Raw genomic sequence first — 25,036 nt, 5'->3', positions numbered from 1 at the left:
TCAGGTATTCCAATAATTTTTAAATGATCTTTCCTAAATCTGTTTTCCATATCAGTTGTTTTTTCAATGAGATGTTTCACTTTCTTCTAATTTTTCATTTGGTTTTGAAGTATTGAGTCCTGATTTCTCGTAAAATCAGCAATCTCCCGGAGTTCTATTCTTTGTCTGAAGAATTTGTTTTCCTCGGAGAGATTTCTTATCACTTTTTCCATCTGGCCAATTCTGCTTTTTAAAGCATTCTTCTCCTCAATAACTTTTTGAACTGTTTTATCCATGTGACCTAAGCTGGTTTTTAGCATGTTATTTTCTTCAGCATTTTTTTTTTTTTGGATTTCCTTGACTAAGCTGCTGACTCCATTTTCATGTTTTTCCTGCATCTCTCATTTCTTTTCCCAATTTTTCTTCTATCTCCCTCATTTGATTTTCAAAGTCTTTTTTGAGCTCTGTCATAGCCTGAGCCCAATTTCTGTTTTTCTTGGAATCTTTAGATGCAGGAGCTTGGACTTCCTCATCTTCAGACTGAGTGTTTTGTTCCTTCTTGGGATCACAGGCAAAATATTTCTCAATGGTATTCTGCTTTTTTCCTCTGCTTACTCATTTTCCCAGCCTGATCCTGGTTTTGGAGTGCTTCCTGAGCTTTTGGGACACCCTCGCAAGGATTTCAGTGTGTGAGGCTCTGTCCTCCCTCCTGGCCTGTGAATGACCACAAGCACCCCCCTCTGCCACAGGGCTGAGGTGGGGAGGGTCCTGCTGTTCTATGGGGGGCCTAGACTGCAATCAGGATCTGAATGTGGTCAGAACCCCAGAGTCCTGTTCCACAGACAGAGGACAGAGCTAGGCAGTCTCTCTCTCTGCTCCCTCCCCAGGCTCTACACTCATGCCCTGGGGGCTCCTGCTTACCTGCTTCTGCTTTTTGTTCCTGGATCTGGGCTGCCCCTGACCACACTGCTCACTGTGTGCCCTGAGGGCTGGGCTTTATGTGTTTGCTCTGGCAGAACCCCCCACGCTGTTCCCCCAAGTTGTACTTGGTGCTCCCCGGGGTGTAAGTCAGGAAACTCCTCCGCTGCTGTGAGCCTCGGCTCCCAGCACCCTGAGGCTGCCTCCAGGAGGCTGAAGTTCTTTTGCTTTGGCAGGCCACCCTCTGGGGGGTCACCCCTCTGACCCTGGGCAGCAGAGCCTTTCTTCTCTCTTCCAGGTTACCTTGAGTTGGAGAACTGCCTCACTGGGTCCTTCTGTGGGTTCTGTCTCTCAAAAATTTAGTTAGAGTCCTTAGTTTATAAGGTTTATGAGAGAGCACCTAAGAGACATCCTCTCTTGTCTCCATCTTGGCTCTGCCACCCCCCCCCCCCCGGAATATATCCCATTGTCCTTTCTCGAATGTCCATATTTCGAATTCACAAAATTACCTTTGTTTTTTTTTTCACTTCTTTTAGTGACTATGTTATGGATTTGAAGTCAAATAACATTTTCCAGAGTCTTAAGAAAGAGGAGGTCTTTGAATTCGAAGAAACCTCTAGGACCCTTAAAACTCAAAAGAGACATAAACCCCAAGAGACCTATGAGGCCAGAGAAAACTGTGAGTCTCAAGAACCTCAAGAGAGTCAAAGAATCCAAGAGGCCCAAGATATCGTTGAGCCCCGAGGATCCCATGATCCCCGTGAGCCTCAAGTTGTCAGTGAAGCCCAATTCACCCATGAAAAACTTCCGAATGGTGAAGCTGATGAAGTCAGTAAAAAAATTTCAGGTGAGCAGCTATTTTTTCCTTTTGAAATTAATTTCATGACTAGCTTTGGGTAGTCCCTCTCTGATACTTCAATCATCCTCTTTCTTTTCTGCAGAGGGTCTTTCTGATTCCTTTTCTACTGCTAAGGGTTAAAAGTCTCTGGCCTGTGTTGGGTACCTACTCCGCCTTATCCTCGATGTATATAGGTGATGGCAAAGTCTTTTTGTACATGGTGAACTGAAGTAACATTTCTGTTCCAGGAAAAACATGAACATCTTTCTCATAGGAAGTGGGTTTAAGGGATTTCTCTGGGGTAAAGAGTTGTGGAAAACGTCAGGCAAAGCCCAGAGAGGGGTGGATTATGCACTGAGGGGGCCAAAGGTTTGTGTTCGAGCCTGGTGATGATGCCAGATGGGAAAAGCATTGGAATTGGGGGAGGGGTAGTAACAGGAAGAGTCTTAAGAGTACGCCCCTTCTTTCTTCCTCATATCAATCATGGTAAGACCCAACCTGGTCTAGTCAATATACTGATGACCCAAAGTCAGCAGAAGGGAGATGGGACAAGTGTGGTCTTGTTAGGATAGCTGTTGCAGTCTAAAAAACTAAGCATTAATTAACCATTGAGAAGTCCCAAGAACTGGAGATGGAGACAAAAAGGAACTAGTTCTTGTCCTCAAGAGGTTTACATTCTAGGAGTATCAAAATTTTATTGACAAGTTTATTGACCTTCAGAGGTAGAGAAAGGGGGAGGAGGAAAGAACCCTTACCTTGGGAGGTGGTGGGGGTTCTCTGGCAATGTAAGTATTTGAGTAGAATATGGATGGCCAGTAGTTAAGGCATTCCTGTAGCAGTTACCTGTTGGATTTCTTTCCTTTCTTAGGTCTCATCCAACTCATAGCCTCTATGCATTGGTAGTTTGCATTGAAAAGATTTTTTCTGTGTAAACATTATTTATTTTCAAATAGAAAATAATGGGATTAACCAAACAGTAAGGATTTCAAGTGGGAGGAGGAGAGGGACATAGTAGAAAATTAGGCAAGTGAGTGTAAAATCTTTTTGCCCACCATTTTGAACAGGTAAGGTCAATAATGGAAGCTTAGAGAAATATGAGAGGATCAGGCTTGGATGTCCAATGGTCAGGATGGCCCAAAAGCTAACAAATGGTGCAGGGAAGTAGTTGTACTCTGTGTATTACCCAGGTCTCTGCTGTGACGGTATTCTTCCCCTCCTGTTTTACTTTCCAGGAAGGAAAAAATCCAAATTTCAAGCCTTCAGGGCCTTTTTTACCAAAAAGAAGTCATTTCCCAAGCACCTGAAAAAGAGCAACCTGAAAACTAGCAACCTGAAAACCGACAACATGAAACCTAGCAACGTGAAAACTGGCAACGTGAAAACTAGCCAGTCCAGCCATGACATGTTCATCCCAGTGCATGGGTTGTTTCAGTCATTCGTTTATCTAGGGTAAGTCAAGGAAGCACTAAATGCTAGACCAAGTCTAGCACCACCTCCCTGAGGTGGGCAGGGAGGGGGTTTTGGCATTTCTGGAGACCTTCCTTCAAGGTCCCAATCTCAGATAATTCCTTTCTCTGTTACTTATGAATCTTCTCAGTTACTTAGCCTAACCTGTTATCAAGGCGTCCAGAGACAGATGACAGACAGTGCTGCAAAATGGTTAGGGTCTTAGATGTGGAATCAAGTTAATCTGGTTTCAAATCTAGAGCCATTGGAGGACCATAAGGAAATTCCTTCACTTTTCTGAGCTTCAGTCTTCTCTTTATGAATAAGGATAATATCTATCTGTCCTACCAGTTTAGTAATCCTGTGATAAAAGGAAAAGGAGTTAGATTGGCTGTGACCTGTGTTTTGCAGGGTCCTTGTGACAGCTGCTTCCTTTTCTATATGTTCACTAACAATCCTTCAGCAATCAGTCAGGTTCATTGGTCCAGGATTTTCATGTGGTTTTATTCTCTCTCTTGTCTCTGTCTCTGTCTCTTTCTCTCTCTGACAAGGCAATGGACTTAAGTGATTTGCCCAAGGTCACACAGTTAGGTAATTATTAAGTGTCTGAGGCTGGATTTGAACTCAGGTACAACTACTCCAGGGCTGGTGCTCTATCCTCTGTGCCACCTAGCTGCCCCCAAACAAACTTGGATAGATGGGGGAAAGGTTGCATTAGTCTTTGTCTTATTTTTTAAATTATTTTTGGTTTTTGGTTTATTGCAAGGCAGTGGGGTTAAGGGCTTACCCAAGGTCACATAGCTTGATAATAAGTGTCTGAGGTCAGATTTGAACTCAGGTCCTCCTGACTCCATGGTTGGTGCTGTAGCCACTGTGCCACCTAGCTGTCCCCTCTCTCCCCCCTCTTTTTGTTTTAGTGAGACCAAGTCACTCAGCTAGTAATCTCCACATAGCTACCCATGTTCTGTTCTTTTTTCACAAAATCAGGACATCTGCCCCTTTTCAGTTTCATGGTCCTAGAGTTCCATGGAGTCCCACAGTCTTTCACATATCACTAGACAATCCAGTATGTCCATTTTTTAAGGATCTGGGAATGAAGGTCATCTCAGTTAGGTGACTTGAAGCCACCATCAGGGGTGGCTAGGGGCCCTCTTATCTCTTTTCTCATGCCAGGTGACTTGAAGTCATCAAAGGTGGTTAGGGGCTCTTTTATTTCTGTTCTCCTATTGGGTATAAACTCCCCATTAGCCAGTCTGGTTCCATCACTTCTACTTCAAAGGTTCATTCGCCTTGGCAGAGAAAAACAGGAAAAATTCTCTTCTCTTTCTCTTTCAACAGCCAGAGATGCTGGGAGTGTCTTTTGGCTTGATTCACTATACCTGTCTGCAGAAAAATCAAATGGGGATTACTGGGGGATAGAAGCCAGAGTCCATGACTTACGATTTGGTACCTAAGCAACATCATCAGGTCATTAGAAGGCCTTTACCCTTTCCTCCTTTCTTTCTCTTTCCTCCATATTTTCTTCCATTTCTGCTTCCATTCCTTTTTCTCCTCCTTTCAAAGGGAAAAAGACATTGAATTAGAGACATAGACCTGGAAGTCACCTCAGAAGCCAGCTTCTAGTCCGGTCCTCCATGTAAGAGAAACTGAGGCCCAGAGAGAAAATGACTTGTAAGTCCCACCTAGAATCATTGAGATGATAGGATAAGGCATGTAGTTTCAGAAATGGTTAAGAGAGAAATTTTTCTTAGTTGGCTCCAGATGTGTTGAAAAAGCTTTGTTTTGCCTTTATTTGCAGTTGTAGGTAGGTGAAAGGGAGAAGAGAGATAGATAGATAGAACAGTGAACAAAACTACCCTCCTGAAAAAGAGAAAAGAAAGAGAATCATTGAAATGTTTTTTTAAAAAAAATGTACAGAAAAGAGAAAGAAAGTTAAATAGGATAGCGTTGGAAGCTATGTCAAATTTATGATATATTTGAAAGAAAAGCCAACTATACATGCTGGAGAACTACAGTCTGTATATGAACTCTTTTGTTTGGTTTGGGTTTTGGTGAGTTGATATTTTTTTAAATGGGAAAAAAAATAACCCAGGATGTTCTAGAGTTAGAAAATATCTCACTGGTCTTAAACTGTATTTTGTCCATTCTTTCCCAAAGAAATTGAAGCACTGTCTGTTCCTAGGAAGCCAGTGTGCCAAGGTCTGTCTGGCTACAGGTGTCTGGGGAATTGGGGGTAGGGTGGGGAAGGATGCAATTTTCTAGAAAATTGAGCCAGATCTTAGCCCAGATTTCAATTACATAGCCTATTGGCAAACCATCAAGCAAGGGAGAGCATAACACATATTGCCTTGGTACCTTTCTTAATGGTTTTGATAGGAAGACTGGAACATGGCCCTCTAGAGGCCTGAGGAGAAAATTCAGTTTGAATTTTTTTTAATGCATCACCCACTTGCTGGGAAGGTAGGCATAGCAAATTTACAGTGAGCCCTCTCAGTTGAGATACTGCTGTGCAAATCCACTTCTTACATTTGGTTTCTTAATGGGTATAAGGCAGCTAGAGGCCTGGCCTTGAAGTCAGGAGGAATGGAGTTCAAATCCAGCCTCAGTTGTGTGACCTTGGACAAGTCACTTCATCCTGATTGCTCCTTTATCCAGGGTTCTCTCCAGGTATCCTGATTCTTCTCTGGCCACTGGGTCCAAATGGCTCTGGAGGAGAAAGTGAGGCTGGTGACTTGGCATAGTTCCCCTCACTCAAATACAGTTCACGTGCTTGCCATGACATCACCCCTTTATGTCAGGGTCTTCTTCAAGAACGAAGGACAAATGGGTACAGTTTTAATGATGGGTATTGTCTATTCTTTGCAAACTTCTGCAGCAGCAGGAAACCTTCATTAAGCGCTAGTAAGCTATGGGTCCAATATAAGATGCTTGTTTTCTGACCAACTTGACTAGGATCCAGTAGGGAACGATTGTTGTTCAGCCATTTTCCAATTGTGTCTGACTCTTTGTGACCCCCATTTGGGATTTTCTTGGCACAAAAACAAAAACAAAAAACAAAAACAGGAATGGTTTGCCATTCTCTTCTCCAGTTCATCTTACAGATGAGGAAACTGGGGCAAATAGGGTGAAGAGTCTTGCCCAGGAGCACACAATCAGTAAATGTCAGAGGCTGGATTTGAACTCAGGGACATGAGGAGAACTCCCAGCCTAGTGCTCTATTTACTACAGTGCCACCCAGCTGGCCCAGGAAAATATTAGGTCTCCACAACTGACTTGTTAGTTGACCTAAGGAAAGGCACGGCACAGGGATGCTGGCTTTTGTTGTAGAGGGACCTGGTTTCAAATTCCCACCCCACCACTTACTTCAGATGTAATCTTGAGTAGGTCCCTTCCCCACTCTGGGCCCTAGTTTTCTGTAAAGTGAGGAGCCTGGATTGGGTGACCTCTGAATTTCATTCTGGTTCTTGATCTGGGATCCTGTGTGTGACCCTGGGTGAGTGTCTTCCTCTCTGTGTGTCTCAGTTTCCCCCTATGTAAAATTCATTAGAATTAGATTAGAATCTGGAGCATAGACTAGAGTCATGGAGGTGTTTTTTCCAGCCTGTGTGGCAGGGAACCATTTCCATGACTTTCACCTAAGAAGGGCTGGTCTTGGAGAAACAGAACTGGTATGGATACAGACCACCCAGGCCTAGTTGGAGGGGGGTTCCCTGAAAGAATATTTCCCTTATTTTGTTGTTAGGAGTGCAGGACATGTGCAGAGACTCAGCTTGCTTCTGCTATTGTCATCAGCACTATTACTATTTTCTTAAAGATCACCAGGTAAGTGCCTCATTGCCTTCTGCAAGAGCCACCCCCTGCTTCAGATTTACAGCATGGTCCTGAGAGACTTTTCCTTCCTTTCCAGGGCCAAAGGCAACTTAAGAAAGAAATCCTTGTCTCATGAAAACATCCACTTACTGGACTCAGTCCAGGAAAACTCTTCACCTGATCCTCCTGAGAAATCTGGAACCCTTGAGGTAAGAAATTAGCCCCATCCTTTTTTTTCCCATTATATAGATGGTGTCACAGGAAAGTATTTCTACGTCCTGTAAGTCTTTAGACCAGTCATTCATCTTCATTGAAAAATGAGATTAGAAGTACAGAACTTCCCAATCAGATTTATAAACTTTTGCATGGATCCTACTCTGTCTCACTCTATCTTCTTGGGGTTATTCTCCACATGTGTCATGGGAGTGGGACTGGTATGAGAAGGGTTTTGCTCTCCCTTATATTTGTGTATCATAGATTGTAGGATCATAAATTTAGAGGTAAAAGGGAACTTAGAGTACATTCAGTCCACCCCTGCATTTTACAGATAAAGGAACCAAGGTCTTTCCAAAAATGAGCAAGTGAAATGCTCAAGGCCACGTAGAGGACCTTGGAATCATAGACTGAGAAATCTAGGCCCTTAGGTGCATAGTTACAGGTAGGCCTGGTGTCAGGAAGACTTGTATTCCACCCTCCCAGCAGTGTGATCTCTTTTTTTAGAAAGATTTTATTTATTTTGAATTTTACAAATTTTCCCCTACTCTTGCTTCCCTTCCCCCACCCCGACAGAAGGCAGTGTGTTAGTCTTTACATTGTTTCCATGGTATACACTGACCTGAGTTGAAGGTGATGAGAGAGAATTCAGATCCTTAAGGAAAAAAATAAAGCATAAGAAATAGCAAAATTACATAAGATAACTTTTTTTTAAAACAAATTAAAGGTAAAGTCTTTGTTTAAACTCCACAGTTCTTTCTTTGTATACAGATGGTAGTCTCCTATCGCAGGCAGCCCCAAATTGTCCCTGATTGTTGCAATGATGGAACGAGCAAGTCCATCAAGTTTGATCATCACCCCCATGTTGCTGTTAGGGTACAATATTGTTCTGGTTCTGCTCATCTCACTCAGCATCAGTTCATGCAAATCCCTCCAGGCTTCCCTGAATTCCCATCCCTTCTGGTTTCTAATAGAACAATAGTGTTCCATGACATACATATACCACAGTTTGCTAAGACATTCCCCAATTGATGAACATTCACTCAATTTCCAATTCTTTGCCCCCCCCCATAAACAGGACTGCTATGAATATTTTTGTACAAATGATGTTTTCACCCTTTTTCATCATCCTTTTTAGGGTATAGAGCCAGTAGTGGTATTGCTGGACCAAAGGGTATGCACATTTTTGTTGCCTTTTGGGCTAGCTGTGTTCATCTAATCAATTAACCTTTTTCAGTTTCCTCATCTGTAAAACTGGGTTAATAACCATAGCTATCTTTGGAATTACCATCCTTTTAATAAAAGGGCATGTTTATGTTTACAACTGAGTTTCAAAACCAAAACCAAAAAATAGATATGTTTTTCAAAAGCCTTTTTAAAAATGACAATAGCTTTTATGTCATATGAAAGTTTCTTAAGAATTATTACAAAAATTAACAGTTCACCAAGACATCATTAAATTAATAACATTTGACAAAAACAAAAAGGACTAAAGTTTCACTATATTTGATCTAATTCAATTTACCTGAAATAACAAAAGCATTTCAAGCAACTGTCATTGCATAATTGGTGTCCCACATTAAAAACCCACTAAATTCTGAACAAAAAGTCATTTAGCAAATTTTTAAAAATATTTAAAAACTAAAATTATTTTCAAAACCATTAAATAGCAAATCTATTTAAGAATCTAGGGAAAAGGCTATAATTCCATTAGCAGATTACTGCTTGTGTTTTCACAAAGCATTAGGGTTATCTGTTTGACTATCAGTATTGGCAATTTAAGTATAAGGGAGACAGAAATTTTGTACTATTTCAATATTAAATACCCTTTTGCTTGAAAATTCAGTAAAATGTGAAGGACTAATTTTTCTCTGTCTCAGTTACCAGGAAGCTTCCCAACTATGAAAAAGAACCCCCCCAAAATCTATTTTTTTGCTTACTTTGTATCTCATTTATAAACAAATAATCCAAATTCTTAACAGTTAATGGCAGAAATTGAAGTATCAATTCAATCAAACCAAGATTTCATTATCTTTCTCAGTTTTCCTCCTCTCTCACTTCCCTTCAAGGACCAAGAAAAATCAAATCCTTCCAAACACACCATTTAGGACCATTCTTAAGGACAACTAATGGATCACAGGTCACTTATGCCAAATTACTGTTCATTAGTTAGAGTTCATTGCCCCCCGCCCCAAAGGACCCTCACAATCTGGTGGAAAGCCTTTTTGTTTCAAAACAAAACTATATTCCTCCAAGTATATCTTCTGTCAAAATCCAAGACAAGCATACTATCTTGTCCATCGCAATATTTGAAAAGAGTCAGTTCCAATTTGTTTCTTTACAATGCAGCTTGCAATCAGAGAGATGTTTCCAGACTCTGCATTGGGTTTCCTGGGGATGAAAAGCCAGCAGGCTTATTCATGGTGATTACAAGATGAATTCCACTGTCTTGTTTCATTGTTATGAGGATCAAATGAGATGATATCTGTCAAAAGCTTTTAACACGATGCCTAAGCAATGTGAACTATTTTTATTGATATTTTATTATTATTATTATTATCATTAGATAAGAGAAAGTCACACATAGGATCATAGATTCAGAACAAGAAACGACCTTAGAAGTCATTCTAGTCTAATCTAGTCTAAGGATCAAGCATCTAAGGGGCAGAGGGGATAGAACACTGGTCCTGGAGTCAGGAAAATCAGTTCAAATGCTGCCTCCTACACTTCCTAGCTGTGTGACCCTGGGAAAGTCACTTCACCTCTGTCTTATTCTGTTTTTTCATCTGTAAAATGGAGATCATAACAGCAGCCCTACGGTTGTTGTAGGGCTCAAATGAAATCATACTTATAAAGTACTTTGCAAACCTTAAGGTTGCCTTTTATTGCTAGCTGCTATTTATTAGGTTTTTGCAAGGCAGTGGGGTGAAGTGGCTTGCCCAAGGCCACACAGCTAGGTCATTATTAAGTGTCTGAGTTCGGATTTGAACTCAGGTCCTCCTGACTCCAGGGTCGGTGCTCTATCTACTGTGCCACCTAGCTGCTCTGCTGACTGTTATTTTACAGAAGAAGAAACTTTGACCCAGAGAGATGAAGTGATTTGTCCAAGGTCATGGATGTGGGGCTAGGAAAGCCTTAGAGGTCATCTAGTCTGAGCCCCTCATTTTACAGAAGAGAAGTGAGAGCTTAATGATACCAGATCCAATATAGTCAACATTTGGCTGATGTTTGTTATTGTCTATTTGAACTGAATTTCAGAAAGATGGAACTTGTTAGGTGCCAGGCTAATTTCAGCTTTAGGAATAGTTCTCTGAATAGAACTGAGGTTGGTGACTCAGCAGGTGGACTGGCTGCCCTCAAAGCCCCCCTCCAACTCTGAGATTTTGTGCTTCTGTAAAATATCGCCTAAGAGAGGCCTGGGGCGATGAATAGACTAACAATCAGCTGTAATTTCTATCTTATATTTCTATCTTCTTCCTCGCTGAGTCTATGTAGCAGCCTCCGGGTACCTCCCTGGAGCTGGCTGAGTGATGTTCACCTGCTGTTCTCAGAGAGAGATGTGTTCCATGTCTTGCTGGCTTATTGCCTCCTGTACCCTATAGAATGGCTGCATTCAAATGACAGCTCTTGGTTTCCATGGGAAACCAGGAGAAAGGAAAGGAGCCTCATAATTATCTCAGAGCAATGCAGCCCATCAACCCTTCTCAGGTCTAACTCCACGACTATTTTTTTCCTCCACTTGGACTGTCTGTTCCAGAGATGTTTACCATTTTATAATAACCCACAAAACCCATCATTTCTAGACGTTTCTTTTAACCATATCGTAGCCAGCCTAGACAGCTTCTTTCTTTGCATGGGGAGGAGGCTTCTCACAACTGAAAAAGGGTACTTTTACAGAGGGAAATATTCTCCTTCCAGACTAATTGAAATATATACATATGCTTAATGTATGTCCTTTTTCTTCAATGATTATCCAAAGGCAGACTTCAAATAATCCAAATTATTAACAGCTAATAGTAGAAATTGAAGTATCAATTCAATCAAACCAAGACTTCATTGTCTTTCTCAATCCTCCCAGGGGTTCTTATAAATCCCAAGTCAGAGATTTTAAAGCAGGGGAGGCAACTGGGGTGGTTTAGTGGGTAGAATACTGGGTGTGTAATTAGAAAGGCTGGATTTCAAATTTGATCCTGGTCAAATGATTTTATTTCCCTGCACCTCAATTCCTCCTTTATAAAATGAAAGGATTGGACTAGATGACTTCTAAGCTTTCTTTCAACTAAGGTCCCTTCCAGGATCCTCTCATCTAACAGATTAGAGGTGTCTTTGAGTGTGTGTGTGTGTGTGTGTGTGTGTGTGTGTGTGTGTGTGTGTGTGTGTGTGCCTGTGCATCAGGAGGAGAGATTAAAGCTATCTAGGAGGAAGCCAGGGAAAGCACAGAGGTTGTATCCCTACCCGTTCCCTTTTTAGATGTTCAGATATTTAAAAGTTAGTTTTAATCGCTATCTTTTGTTTTTATATCTGTTATGTACCCCTACTCTTTTCCCCTTCCAGAGAGTTATCTTTTATGTCAAAGAATAAAGAAAGAAAACAAAAAAAAAAAACAGCAAAGCTAACCAGCATATCAAAAAAAGTGTGACTGTTTACAATGATCTACACCCTTAGTCTCCCACCTCTGCACAGAAGTAGGGGATGTGCCAGACATATGTGTGGGAGCAGACCTGAGGATGAGAAGTGTACAGCAACTGATTGCTCTCCCCAGGCAATCAGTGTTCTAGAGGTAGATTCTGTCTCTAGGTCCTAGTGCTGGGCACATGGGTGTGGTACATCTCAAGCAGGTCCCGGCCCCTCGTCATGAAGATGGGCAGAGGAGACAGGCCTCAAGGCTGGTGAGCTGATCTCAATATGGCCTCATGGTCTCCGGAAGGGGGGAAAAGAGGAGGGCCAGTGATACATCAGAACCAGAGTGGGGAAAGTAGCAACATGGAAGTCTTTACCTAAGACAATGCGGAGGAATCCAGTAGGGTCAAAGTAAGATGGACTCTCTTCTGTAGCCAACCTGCAGATGGGGCTTCCATTTGTCATTTAGTAGCACCAAAGGTTGTGTTGTGGTAACCCAAAACCAAAGGCTAAATTGCCTCTTGGGGTGGGCACTATTCTTCACCCCCATAGGCAGGGAAAAATAACAGAAGGCAGCAGAGACAACTCAGGGTTGCCAGTAGTCCAAGTGAGCCCCACCCCTGGCAAGACTTCACAAAAAGAAAAGGGCACTGGAGTCACAGTCAAAGAACTCAAAACAGCAGGAACCTGTCGACTGAATTTGTTTCCTCGAGGCAGGTAATTTGCCTTTTGCCGCCTCTTGGATTTGAAACGGAACTCTGCTACTTATTAGTTGTAATAACTAACTTATAATAACTAACTTACTTAGTTGTGTGACCTTGGGGAAGTCTCTTCCCCTCTCTGAGCCTGTTTCTTCGTCTGTAAAATAATGGAGATTAAGCTCTGAGAACCCTTCCAGTTCTAGATGTAAGGCAATGTGATCCTTATACAAGCTGATTAATTTAGACTGGATCCTTGAACACAGACCAATGGTACGCTCCATCAAGGTTCTCTAATCTCCCAGAAACCCAGAAACAGGAAAGCCGTCTTCCTATGGTCAAACTGACCTGTGTTGTAAAATGAAGAGCTTGCCTAGATGTGGAAGGTCCCTTTCAATTCAAAATCTGTGACCCCTGTGATCTCGTGATCCCTCTGGGCTGACCCCAGGAAAGGCACATAAGCCGGAATCAGAAGCAATCATAAGATTTATTAACCCCCAAATGGATTACAAGTCTCCCATGTGGGAGGCCTTGTACCTGCAAGAGCTGCAGGCCCAAGCTACCCAGGGGCCCCTGTCTTGTCCAACCACTGGCTATCCAGTATCTATGGTCAGCATAAGAAATTAAATGGGAATTTGGGGCGAGTTTTGTGAAAGCCACAGACCATACAACATAGGCCAGCAGAGGACACAGAAAAAGTTTAGAAACTCAGAAACACACAAAATAGATGTATAGTATATATCAACCCCAATTTTACAATAAGGTACTGTAAACACTCCATAAAAAAGAACAAATTCAGACTTCTTCTCTGATACAAAGGAGGGCCAAAACATTTTTCATGGATTTTGCAGATCACCAGAATATGGCATCCTGCAATCCTAGCAATGTGGAAGAGATAACTATGTTTGGTTTTGGTGCCACTGTTGGTTTTAATTTTTTAATTAAAATTAAACAGCGCCTGATGTTGCTTTCCTTTGACTAATCCTTTATCTCTTTTTCAATCTCACAATTTTCCAATGTTGATTAGGACCAGAGCCACAAGAGTTTATCTGGGACAGATGTAAAGGCAATGGTAAGTGTGTATTCAGTAGGAACGAACCACTGGGGAAATCTGCCAGGGTTCATGTTTCTCTGACCTCAAAAGATTCTGTGTTCCATACCAGCCTGGCTCAGCCATCTGGACACCTCAGCATGGCCCATCTCATATTTAATGGGTCCTCATTTTTGGGGTGAGGGGCAGGGGGGCTCTGAATGATGAAGGAGTTGGAACAATACATGCAAGTTACTTTTGAGGGGACAGTATCTTCCGAGCTGTTGAACTCTTCTTAGCATATATTGGTTTAAAAAGGCCATGATTTTACTCCTAGATTTAATAAAAACATGGTCCTCTGCTAGACTGGGGACAATTGTTGGTGAACTAAGAGTTCAGACGTGCTCCTTCCCATGGGACAACGTGCAGCTGAATCCTTCCCTCTGTATTGTCTTCCATATTGGAGTATGAGCTCCTTGAAATAAATGATTGTCTTGCTTCCGTTTGGTAGCCCTAGAGAGTTAGCTCAGCGCTGTGTACCTAATAAATGCTTAATAAATAGTAAATGGTTTTTCATTTATCGATCTTTTCCTTAATGGAAAGCAATGCAGGTTCTTCATAAAAAGATGGTGGGTTTGGGCTTGTTTAGTAATACAGCCCCCTCTGACATTTTCTTTTCTCTGGAAAAATCTAAAGGAAAATTTTCAAAAGCATCATTAAAATTGATGTCTGGGAAGAGAGCTTGAGAGGATGTGGTTGCCATGGCAGCCGTCTCCATGACGTTCTTTGCAGATTATAGGAATCGTGCCCTGATCTTTTTTTCCTGCAGGATGTGCTCGGCTTGACGCAGAGCCAATGACGTCTGTTGACTGTTCTAGAGATCGGTGGCAATTGACACCCTGCTGGGCTAAATTCCTCAGCTTGATCACCTTGGACTTTTTAATTTTGACCCCAATTACTTGTTTCCTCTGCTCAATGGTCTCCTTGAGCTTATCATGCTCTTCCATGAGTTTGGTCTCACGCCCTGTGGCATTTTTCTCAGCCTACTAACAGATCTATATTGGGTGGGCTATTGGATTTTCTGATCTGCTGTTTCACTTAACTAATAAATTAATCAAACAGCCAACATTTATTAAAGGCTACTATGCACCAAAAAAGTTAAAAGATAGTCCTTACCCTTAAGTTGCTCTCTGTACAATGCGGGGGGGGCGAATAACATGTAAACAAAATAGATTCCAACAAGCTATGTGTAGGATAAATAGGAAATAATAATATGGCTTCCAGGAGAAGGTGGGATTTTGGTTGGGAATGTTTTATAGGGTCACATTCCTCTTGAAGACATGGTACTTCAGTGTGTAAATGTTATCTTCCTGATAGTGTAGAGGCCCCTCAATGATAGGAAACCAATTTGAGATTTTCTAGGAAGAGATATTAGAGTGGTTTGTCCTTTGCCTTTAGAGATGAGGAAACTAAGGCAAACAGGGTGAAATGATTTGCCCAGAGTCACACAGCAAGTCCATGTCAGAGGCCAGATTTGAACTTAGATGAGTCTTTTTTTTTTTATTCCAAACACTATAATATCCAAATTGGTGCCACCTTTTTGCTGCTGTCTGGCTTCTAGTAGATGCTTAATACAAGTTTGTTGATTGAATATTAGATTGGTTTTCTATTTCATATGGAAACCAATAGTTGGTCAGCTTTGCATCTATTTGTCCAATTGACATCTGTCTTCCAGCTTTTAAGACATGGGAGACATGGGCACAGGATCACCCAGCATAGTGTGCCCTCATCCGAAAGGGTCCTGTTCTCTATGAGCAAAGCAAAATTTCAGTAGCTCAAAAGAAATGTGAGATGTGCAAGCTTGGAGTTCTTTCCAGCCCAGATGTTCACATAGAGTTATGGGCTATTTGTGTCCAACCTGTGGTAGAGTCTTCTGAGCTCCTATGGAACCAGTCAGTCTGACACACTGGACACACCGTACCTTGACCCCAACACTGTGATACTATTTTGGTCCTTTTTGGAGAACAAAGGATAACTACCAATCCTAATAAATAGAATTCCTGGGACTAAGCTTAAATGTTTATTGATCAATTGCTTAGCAGATTCCCAAGATCCTTTAGGTTCCAAGTCTCAGATCCTAGAACCCTCGATGGTGCTCACACAGATGTTAGAAGATAGAGGTCTGGGGATGAAGGGCTAGTCTTCCATCTCACGCTGTGTCCTTCCCAGGTTCAGGAGGCCCATCAGGCAACCAGCCACTCAATAAGCCTTTATTAAGTGCCTACTATGTGCCAGACCCTTTCACAAAATGAAGTCCTGAGGGACCAGTGGTGACGCACAGTGAGAACAGCTTGCTGTTTTGTTCTGCTTTAGAGATCCTCATTGGCATCCTCCCAACCTGTCAAGAAACCAGACTCAGCCACAGCTGGCTTCGTATTCCCCATTGATTTCACTACTGCAGCCAGCCCTCTGGGTTGTTTGGACACCTCAGCCGCTCGACACAAGATGGCGCTGAACCCAAGAAAGCAAAAAATCAACCAGATCCATTCATCAACAGAAGTAAGTGTTCAGTTGTGGGTGACTCAGCACCCATGCACACGGTAAGAGTTCTAAAAAGCATCCTTGAGCTGCTCAAGAGGGCTGATGGAATTACTCAAGAAATGGCAATGAGCAGGGCCAGGAAACAAAGGGGTAGAGCTGGCCTTAGGCCCTGACCAGGCTTGTATACCCCAGCTGGGGAGCCAGGCACTGACTCATTAGGTGGGGGGGGGGGTAACCTGGACTTTGGAAACGTAGAGCCAGGACAGGGACAGGAAGTGGAAGTCCTCTGAGTCCCGAGGAACGATTGGCACCTGGGAACATGCCCATTCTTTGTTGCGAAGGTTCTCACCTTAGACCGGTCATGCAGCAAAGTGGGGGACTCGCCCATTGGTTGGATTTGGAGCAACTGTGCAACCATCTCTAATCCCAAAGTGAAACCCAAATGGCAGTCAGTGTTTTGGAGTTTTTTGAGGCCACGACACAAGAAAGTGACTGTTTATTTGAACCCTTTCAGTCCAGGCCTTTTTTCCTTCCTTTCTATTATATTATTCTGCCTCTCTGGAAAATCCCAAGAAGGGATGGGGGATGAAGTTTGGGGCTCAATTCTCAGAACACCCCACTCTCTTCCATGGCTCAACCTCTGCTTCTTGGGGAAGGTAATAATAATAATAATAAATAATAATAATGATGTTTGTCCTTCATTCTCAAAGAAGACCAAGACACGGGAGGTGATGCCATGACAAGCATCTGAATTGGATCTGAATGAGGGGGGCTTTGCTAAGTCACCAGTCTCACTTTCTCTTCTAGAGTCATCTAGGTCCAGTAGTCAGATAGGGATCAGGATGAGTGGAGACAGCCCTGGATGTGAGGCAAGCAGAATGAAGTGACTTGCCCAAGGTCACACAGCTAGTAAGAGTCAAGTGTCTGAAGCCAGATTCGAACTCCCATCCTCCTGACTCCTAGAGCAGTGCGCTATCTACTGTGCCACCTAGCTGCCCTGGGAAAGGTCATGGTTGAGGAGGGAAGGCTCTTGAAGATGGGGACTGTTTTTCTCCTGCCTCAAAGAGGCTTTGTGGCCCTAAAGGGAAGTTTTTAAGAAGGGGGGTGGGGGCAGGGAGCTTTTGGGTGCTGAACAGCTGTAACACATCTGGTGCACTTTGCTCCCAGTTAATTTTGGGTAAAATAAGCATCAAGGCAGAGTCAAAAACATTCTGACCCCATGGAGAAATAACAACAGGGAAAGATAGACTCAAAACTGGCGGAAAAGCAGTGTAGCCTGGGGTCATTCCACTTAGGGGCAAACAGCCTCTGAAGGCACAGCAAAGAATGTTCATGATGATAACCCTATATCAAGGCAAGGGGAAGGGATTATACATATCTTAGGCTCCTGCTGTTTATCAGGCCTAAATGCTTTATAATTCTTATCTCATTGGCTCCTCAGCACAATCCTGGATTTAAGAACTATTTTATCCCATCTTGCAGATGAGGAAACTGAGGCAGACAGAAGTAAAACGACTTGGCCAGGGTCACACAGATAATAATTGTCTGAGGTCATATATGAACTAAGGTCTCCCAGACTCCATGACCACAGTCCTAGTCATTGAGCCACCTGGTTGCCTTTTATCAAGGGAAAGCTTCATGATGTTCAGTCTGTTCTATAGAAGGCAGGGAAGTGTAAAATACATTTGTTTTACCTTATTTTCTCTTTCTTAGCAGAATACATTTATTTATTAAAATGTTTTATGTTTATAGCATAATCATTTCTGGAAATACCAGTTCCTCTCTGCCTCTACCCTCACCTCAGATCTTTTCTTGTAACAAAGAAAAAACAAAGCAACCATGCTTAACTAGAAACTGGCTGTCCTAAAAGTCTTAGTGAAATGTTAAATTTTAATAAAAACTTAATAATAAAATATAAGGATAATAAAAAATAAAATTTCACAAAAGCTATTGGGATACTGTGTATGTTTATGCATATGTATATTCACACACACAAATATAATAATATGATGTATATTCCCATCTGCTTTGTTGAACCCTAAGGAGCAGAGGACTTTTTCATCTGGCTTGTAGCTAAAACTTTTCTTAGATGTTGTCTCCTCATTAGAATGTGAACTTGAGAACTGGGTCTGTCTATGGGTGTTCCAGGTACTTAGCAGAGTTCTTTGCATATAGAAAGTAATTAATAAATGCCTTTTCATTTGTTCATGTACGTATTCATGCATTCATTCATCCATTCACAGCATTCTACCTTAATAGTCCCCCACTTTTTGCTTCAAGAGTAAGTTTGTGTGACTCACTTTAGAAAGATTACTATTTAACATAAATAATAAGCAGTATGATTTTGAAGGTTCCCTGTAGAATTGATTCTATATTACTTGTTTTTTTTTAAAGGAAAAGCAAGTGTGAAATGGTGATTCACAGGTTCATGAAGGTCACTTTTTTATGTATTCTGCCATTCATATAGAAATGCCCCTTTTGGGGGATGCTTAAGTCTTGAATAAAAAAAATTGGTGAGGCAAAAAAACACAATTTCTATCCAAATGAGGTAATGTGTGGGAATATACTTTTTTAAAATCATAATGCATCTAGCCAATGTATTTGTTATAAAAATGGTTAACATAAAAATGTTATTTTTGTATCTTCAAAGCTATATCTACGTAGAAATTTAATTTACTTGCAAAAGTACAATGTCAGATAAAGGAATATTTCTATATAAGGTAGTAAAAATAAGAAATAGGTCATTTCCAGGTCAGTGAGTGATTCAGTCTAACCCTATAAATTGGACACAGTATGACTCAAGTGAACCCAAATGGATTCCTTTCAAGCAGGGGCAAGGAATGTCTGGCCAGCCATACAAGGCCCATGAAATCATTTGGCCTGACACTACCATAGCAACCATAGGCAGGACTCTAAACTCAATAAATCTAGGAGCTCCCCCCTCCATTTATTTATTTGTTTGTTTGTTTGTTTGTTTGAATTCAGGTCCTCTTGATTCTTCTGCACCACCTAGCTGCTCCAATCTAGGAGCTTTTAGGGATGAATTAGTTCAATGTTTGACCAAATATATCAGGCTAATTTTTAAACTGATCATTTTGTATGGCTTGCAAATAATGTTATAAATATCCAAATGGTCCTTGGCAGAGAAAAGATTCCCCATTCCTGCTCTAGTGGCTTTGCTACTTTTTGGTTAGGCTACTTTCCAAGGGAAGTGGCGAAGCACACTTCCCATTCATTGCAGATACATTCTTTTATGATGGTGTTTCTCTGTGAATACATTTATTCTGAAAGCTGATAGGGGTGCTCTTTTATCTTCAAATTCATGCTGCTAAAGGCTTCTAAGGGTAATAGGTACTGAGACTCTCCCGCGCAGTGTTGCTTGGATCTCTAGGATCAAAGTAATTTCCCCCTCTTCTCTCAAAGGATCAGACCTTTCATGTCCTCCCTACATTAAACTCCAATCCTTTTTTTCCATTGCTTTTGCCTTGGAAGGATACTTGGAAAGATAATGGCTATTAAAGCTTTAAACTGCAATAAGTATTTTGGGAGGCCTAGTGTTTTCACTGTACTGTCTAAAATGAAGCCAAATGGAATTTAAAGTTAGCAGATATTCAGAGTTGAGAACCCCTTCCTTACTAGGGAAAGTGCCCATTGTGGGCTTGTCCAAGTTGAAATAAGATTCTCACCTTTCAGCAAAGCCTCAGGGGCTGCAGGTTTGTAGCATGATATCCAGAGAGCAGGTCCCAGCTAATCTGTTGTAAAAGTACATCACAAAATTTTCTCATTATTAGTGGAATGTGTAACAAGGACAGTCAATGTGTCAATCAAGGACTTATTACTTTAGCAGAGCAGAGTGAGGAATACCCAGTTCGATCTAATCTCTTCTTCTGTTGCAGGTGAAAAAAGAGGCAAAGTCATTTGTCCCAAGAGCTGAAGAAAATAGTGGTGACCAGCAAGCAAGGGGGAACCAGAAGGGCAAAGACTCTGAAGGTAGTCATCTCTATCATCTTTGCTTTAGTTATCTTCCTTCCTCCTCTTCTTCTCCTTCCTCCTCCTCCTCTTCTCCCTTCTCCTCCTCCTTTCCCTCTTCCTCTATATCCCCCAAAGCATTTGTTAAGTATCTGATTATGTGTGATCTTTGATAAATGGCATGAAGGAAGTGTCACCCAGACCTGGGTCCTGACCCCTGAGAGTTTAAAATCTAAGTCTGAAGCTGCTAGGTGGCACTGTAGTGGCCTGGAGTCAGGAAGGTCCAAGTTCAAATCTGACATCAGATACATCCTAGCTACGTGCCCCAGGGGCAAGTCATTTTAACCTCTGCCCGACTCAGTTTCCTCATCTGAGAAGTGAGGATAGTAGTAGCAATTACCTATCTACCAGGGTTGCTGTGAGGCTTAAATGAGATGATAATATTTATAAGGTGTTTTATAAATCTATGTATAAATACTAGACATCATTGTGGCTGTTATTGTCATTTTTATTATAATGATAATAATAATTATTATCATCATTAGTATTATTATTACAACAGGCCAATTGGACGGGGCAAACATCACTGATGTGGCTTAGTTGTGATTAGTGATGCAGGCCTTGCTGAAGTGAATTTTCAGTCCCACAGTTTTGAGTCCCTTCCCAAAGCCATTGTGAGTTCTCCAGGGAGCCCTGGGAATGGAGATATGTTGGTGATTGCCCTGGACAGCAGGGTCCTCTAGAATAGACCGGAAAAGCACTGAATTGGCTTCTAAATTGTTGTAAATGCATTATTCCAATGTGGCAAACATTTATAATGAGTGTTCAGACAAAGTCAGACACTAAGTAGTGCTTGCCCTCATGGAGTTTTCATTCCTTTACACAGAAAAAGGAAATACAATGCATATCCAGAGCAAGCACAAAAGCATTTCAAGGGCAGTAGGTGATACCAATAATTGAGTCATGATAGTTCATGTTAGGAAGTGGGCACCTGAGTTATACATACTCAGAGGCGAGAGGAATGTATTCTACCCATGGGCACGGCCATCACTAGCTAAAACTACACCTGGGGCAAATTCACAGGCTCATAGATTGAGAATTAGAAGGGACTTCAGAGGTCACCTGATTCAACCCTATCATTTTACAGATGAGGGAAGGTCATGTAGGTATATTAAGTGCCAGAGACAAGACTGGTCATTTGACTACAAATCTGGCATCCTACCTATATCACTCTGGCTCTTTAAGAGTTGTTGATAATGAGGTGACTCCCAGTCACTTCACCTTGTTGAATCTCAGTTTCCTCCTTTGTAAAATGAGGGAGTTGGACTAGATGACTTCTCTGGGTCTTTCCAGCTCTTAATTTATGGACCTGAGTCCATGTACTTTTGGCAAGGATAGCAGTCCCATTCCCCAGAGAGGCCCAAAGGGACAGGTTCATCCTTTAGTCCTTTGAATTTAGGTGCAGGAATGCCAGGGGAGAGAGGTACCCTTGTTGGTTCCATCCTAGCTATGGCTCTGGGCATTGGGAGAGGCAAAGGCATGGAGACTAGAGGTGAGATAGGGAATATGAGACCCTGCAGAAGTTTGAATGAAACAGACAATGCTTAAAAGGTTATAAAGGTGGGAGCCATAACCTGCAAAGCTTTAAATGTCAGCCGAGGATTTTGTATTTTATACTCAAAGCAATAGGGAGCCACTGAAGGTTGAAGAGAACATATGGAAGTCAGAATGGTGCTTTAGGAATATCAATTCCTTTTTCAAGGGGGGAGAAATAGCCTGAATAATGGTGAGATTGATTTTGATACTTCTGATCAAGAAAAAGAGCTGTGATGTAACTACAGATGTTTTGGGGAGCCATGGTAGGTAGAACTGCAGATGGGAAATGCTAACAGTGAAAACTAATTGTAAAGGAAGGGAGTGGGGGAGAAGATCTCCAAGCCCCTTGACCTAATTTACTTTAAGAAATATTTCATGTAGCAAAATTCCAGCAGAACCAATGAATCCAGACATTTCCTTGGAGTGTGCCATAATGGGATTTGACCTCTACACTCAAACTTTTAACTCCTTAAGAATAAAATTCCTTGAAAGGAAATGATCAGGAACCTGTCACCATCCAAGATAGCCTTGTCATATTACAGATGACATGCCTTACTTGTTGCTATCAGTGCATTCAAACATATACACATTTACATGCCCTGGTTTGGTAGAATGAGTGTGGGCTATATCATTTGAATTTTGCTCTTCCTTTCCCCCATCCTCCCCTATCCTTTACTTTTTGGGACTCAGGAGTCTTCATTTGTGAGCCAATTGGTTAAGATTTGAGTTGGAGCCTGGGATCAAATATTCCATGCCCTGGAGGTGGGTGGGTGGGAGGGTGGGGTCAGAGCATGACCTTGGGAACTCTGTTAACCAACTCAGCTTCAACAGTCCCAGGTGACAAAAATGACTAGATAGGAAAGAGAAAGAATATTTATCATTTGGCCACTGATTTGGGTTAGTCCCAGACTTTGAGCCACATATTGGAACAATTCTTCCCACAGGATGACCTTCTAAATGTGCTCCTCTGACTGGCAGTGTGACCCTTGATCAGGTGGGTGGGTGGCCAGATGCTGGCACCAGTTCTTGGACTTCCCTTGGGTTCTAATTCCAGAGGCAGAGCACTACTGACAGTGGTGTTCTGTGTCTGTTGAAGGGCAATCTCTATAGGGAATTCAATAGCAGATGGCCACAGAGGAAACCAGAATTTTGTCCAGAGCAACCTTTTAGTAAATGGAAGCTAAAGCACAGACTGTTCTTGTTTTCCTCCTCTCTCCAAATGCCCAGGTCCTTCTCTCGTAGACCACAGCAATGACAAGCAGCTTTATACTGAGATCATGCCAGACCTGCTTCTGAGAATCAAGCAATGGGGTACCCTGAGAGCTGCAGGTGATGTCATTACCAGTGGACAAGAGAAGGCAGGCTCTTCAGCAAGCTCCAATATTGAGGCAACTTCTAAGCCAAAAGTGCTGCCCAAGAAAATGACTCCTTCATTCGCCAAAGAAAATAAAGCATCATGGCCTTCGCAAGACCTTTCCAGAGAAGCCATCTTTCCACCAAGCTTGCCCAAATGTAAAGTCATCGGACTGCCCAAACCTCTGCCAGGAGAACAAAGTTCATCTTGTGATGCCCCTTCTTGCTTTCTTGGTCCGACAAAAAAGGACGACACCATTCCTGTAGAATGCAGATTGTCACCAATGCTGAAAATTCTTGATGATGACAAAATAGATTCTCTGGACAGCAGAAAAGGCAATGAGAATGAGTATTCTGCCAATAAGGACTACTCCGCCATGGATACTTTTGAGTCGTCCAGAATGATGCCACTTAACACAAAGAAAGTCTCTGTTGCGAAACCAAAAGCTACGTCTCCATCTGGCCTGGTACCCAAAGCCAATCCAGTCACCAAAGAAGATGTGGAGGGCCCTTTCTCTGTAGTGAAGCCAAAAACTGCACCTCCGTTTGGCCTGGTATCCAAAGCCAATTCATTTACCAAAGAAAATGTGAAGGCTCCTGTTATCCTACAGGATAAGTTGTTGAAAGCTCATTTTGCATCTTGGCAGAATATGTTACATGAGAAGTCATGTGATGAAGTGGGTCTGCCTCAGTTCCACAGTGATTCAGAAGCCCAAACATATGGCTCCTCATCAACAAGAGCTCCCATTGCAGAGACTGCTTCAGCTAACCTGTACCGGCATCGTGGCCAAGCTCCCACAAACCCCTCAGACACCAAATCTGTGAGGTTCACTGCCTCTCCTCTCAGACTGAAGTCTAAGCGAGAAGCCTTGGGTTTGAAGAAGGAGTCCTTGGCTGGCAGTTCTTCAATTCCACTGAAACAAGAAGCATGGAGCAAGGTATCCCAAGAGAAACTCTCTGAAACTGAGAACAGCAGGAGCAGCGTGAACTTCCAAGAACCCTCCAGTCTTGAGAATCCATTTGGGGTCCACCTGAGAAGGACCAACTCTTCCCTGTGGGTGACTAGGAAGAAACAAGAGTCTTCTCTGCTGCCTTCCATAATGATGGGGGAGCCCAAAGCAAGAAAGGCTAAGAAGCATGAACAGGAGCCCTCAGTCTTCACCCAGAACTTTGATGCTGTGGAAGATGATCTCTGCAAGCTCATATTGGAAAATGAAGATAGAAAGCCCCGTGCTGACAGGCATTTAGGTGAGACCTTCTCTTGGCTTAGTCAGCCACCTAGAAAGCCCTGAGATGTACTTACTAAGTAAGTCACCTATTTCTAGCAACCCCTCTAAGTTGATAGTTTTAAGGGGTTCATTTTGTGGACATGGGAGCAGAGCAAGGGGATTTGGGAGTTGTAAAACTGAAATGATTCATATGACCATTGATCCAGAATTAGACGGGACCTCAGAAGTCATGGAATCCAACCCCTTTATTTTACAGATGAGGAAACTGAGATCTAAGGATTTATGCAGGTAGCAAGTATCGGAGGCAGGAGTTGAGCCCATATCACCTGCCTCCAAAACTGCCTCCCATATCAGAAAATGACACCCAAAGCAAAGCAGAGCCTAGGACTGCCTCACCTTTGCTTGTTAAATGGTCTCCAGTCCATTATAGAACCATAAAATGTCTTACCTGGAAGAAACCTTGAAGATCATCGAGTCTAACATCCCCTTCCATTTTTCCAGGTGGGGAGACTGAGGCTCAGTGAAGTATCAAAGCAAGTTAGGGGTAGAATTTAGATTATAATTTAGATTTCCTGGTTTGAATCCCATGCCCTTTCTCCCACCCTCTACTTCCCCCACCACTAGCTTTATATCACTGATCAAATGAGATAATATATGTAAATCACTTTGCAAACTTTTAAGTTCTCTATAAATGTTAGCTATTATTATCTTTCTGGACATACCCACATTTTGACATTACCATGAAATGCTTGCTTTATCTAAAGTTGGTTCTTCCATCACCAAAGTGCTTTGGATT

The 25,036-nt window shown here is 42.1% G+C and overlaps 1 protein-coding gene across 2 annotated transcripts in view; it reads left to right on the top strand.

Annotated features, from left to right (window-relative positions):
* KIAA1210 (KIAA1210 ortholog) overlaps nucleotides 1-25,036 on the top strand; it is a 60,591-nt gene that overhangs the window by 26,495 nt on the left and 9,060 nt on the right. For both annotated transcript variants that reach the window (XM_074202654.1, XM_074202656.1), the window contains exons 2-8: nucleotides 1,434-1,744; nucleotides 2,968-3,184; nucleotides 7,089-7,200; nucleotides 13,550-13,594; nucleotides 15,926-16,111; nucleotides 19,990-20,083; nucleotides 22,886-24,259. In XM_074202654.1, coding sequence (XP_074058755.1) covers nucleotides 1,434-1,744; nucleotides 2,968-3,184; nucleotides 7,089-7,200; nucleotides 13,550-13,594; nucleotides 15,926-16,111; nucleotides 19,990-20,083; nucleotides 22,886-24,259 — 2,339 coding nt within the window. The remainder of the gene's footprint in view (nucleotides 1-1,433; nucleotides 1,745-2,967; nucleotides 3,185-7,088; nucleotides 7,201-13,549; nucleotides 13,595-15,925; nucleotides 16,112-19,989; nucleotides 20,084-22,885; nucleotides 24,260-25,036) is intronic.

Source organism: Macrotis lagotis, chromosome X (assembly GCF_037893015.1).
Source record: "Macrotis lagotis isolate mMagLag1 chromosome X, bilby.v1.9.chrom.fasta, whole genome shotgun sequence".
NCBI lineage: Eukaryota > Metazoa > Chordata > Mammalia > Peramelemorphia > Peramelidae > Macrotis > Macrotis lagotis.
This window is presented reverse-complemented; position numbering and strand designations above follow the sequence as displayed.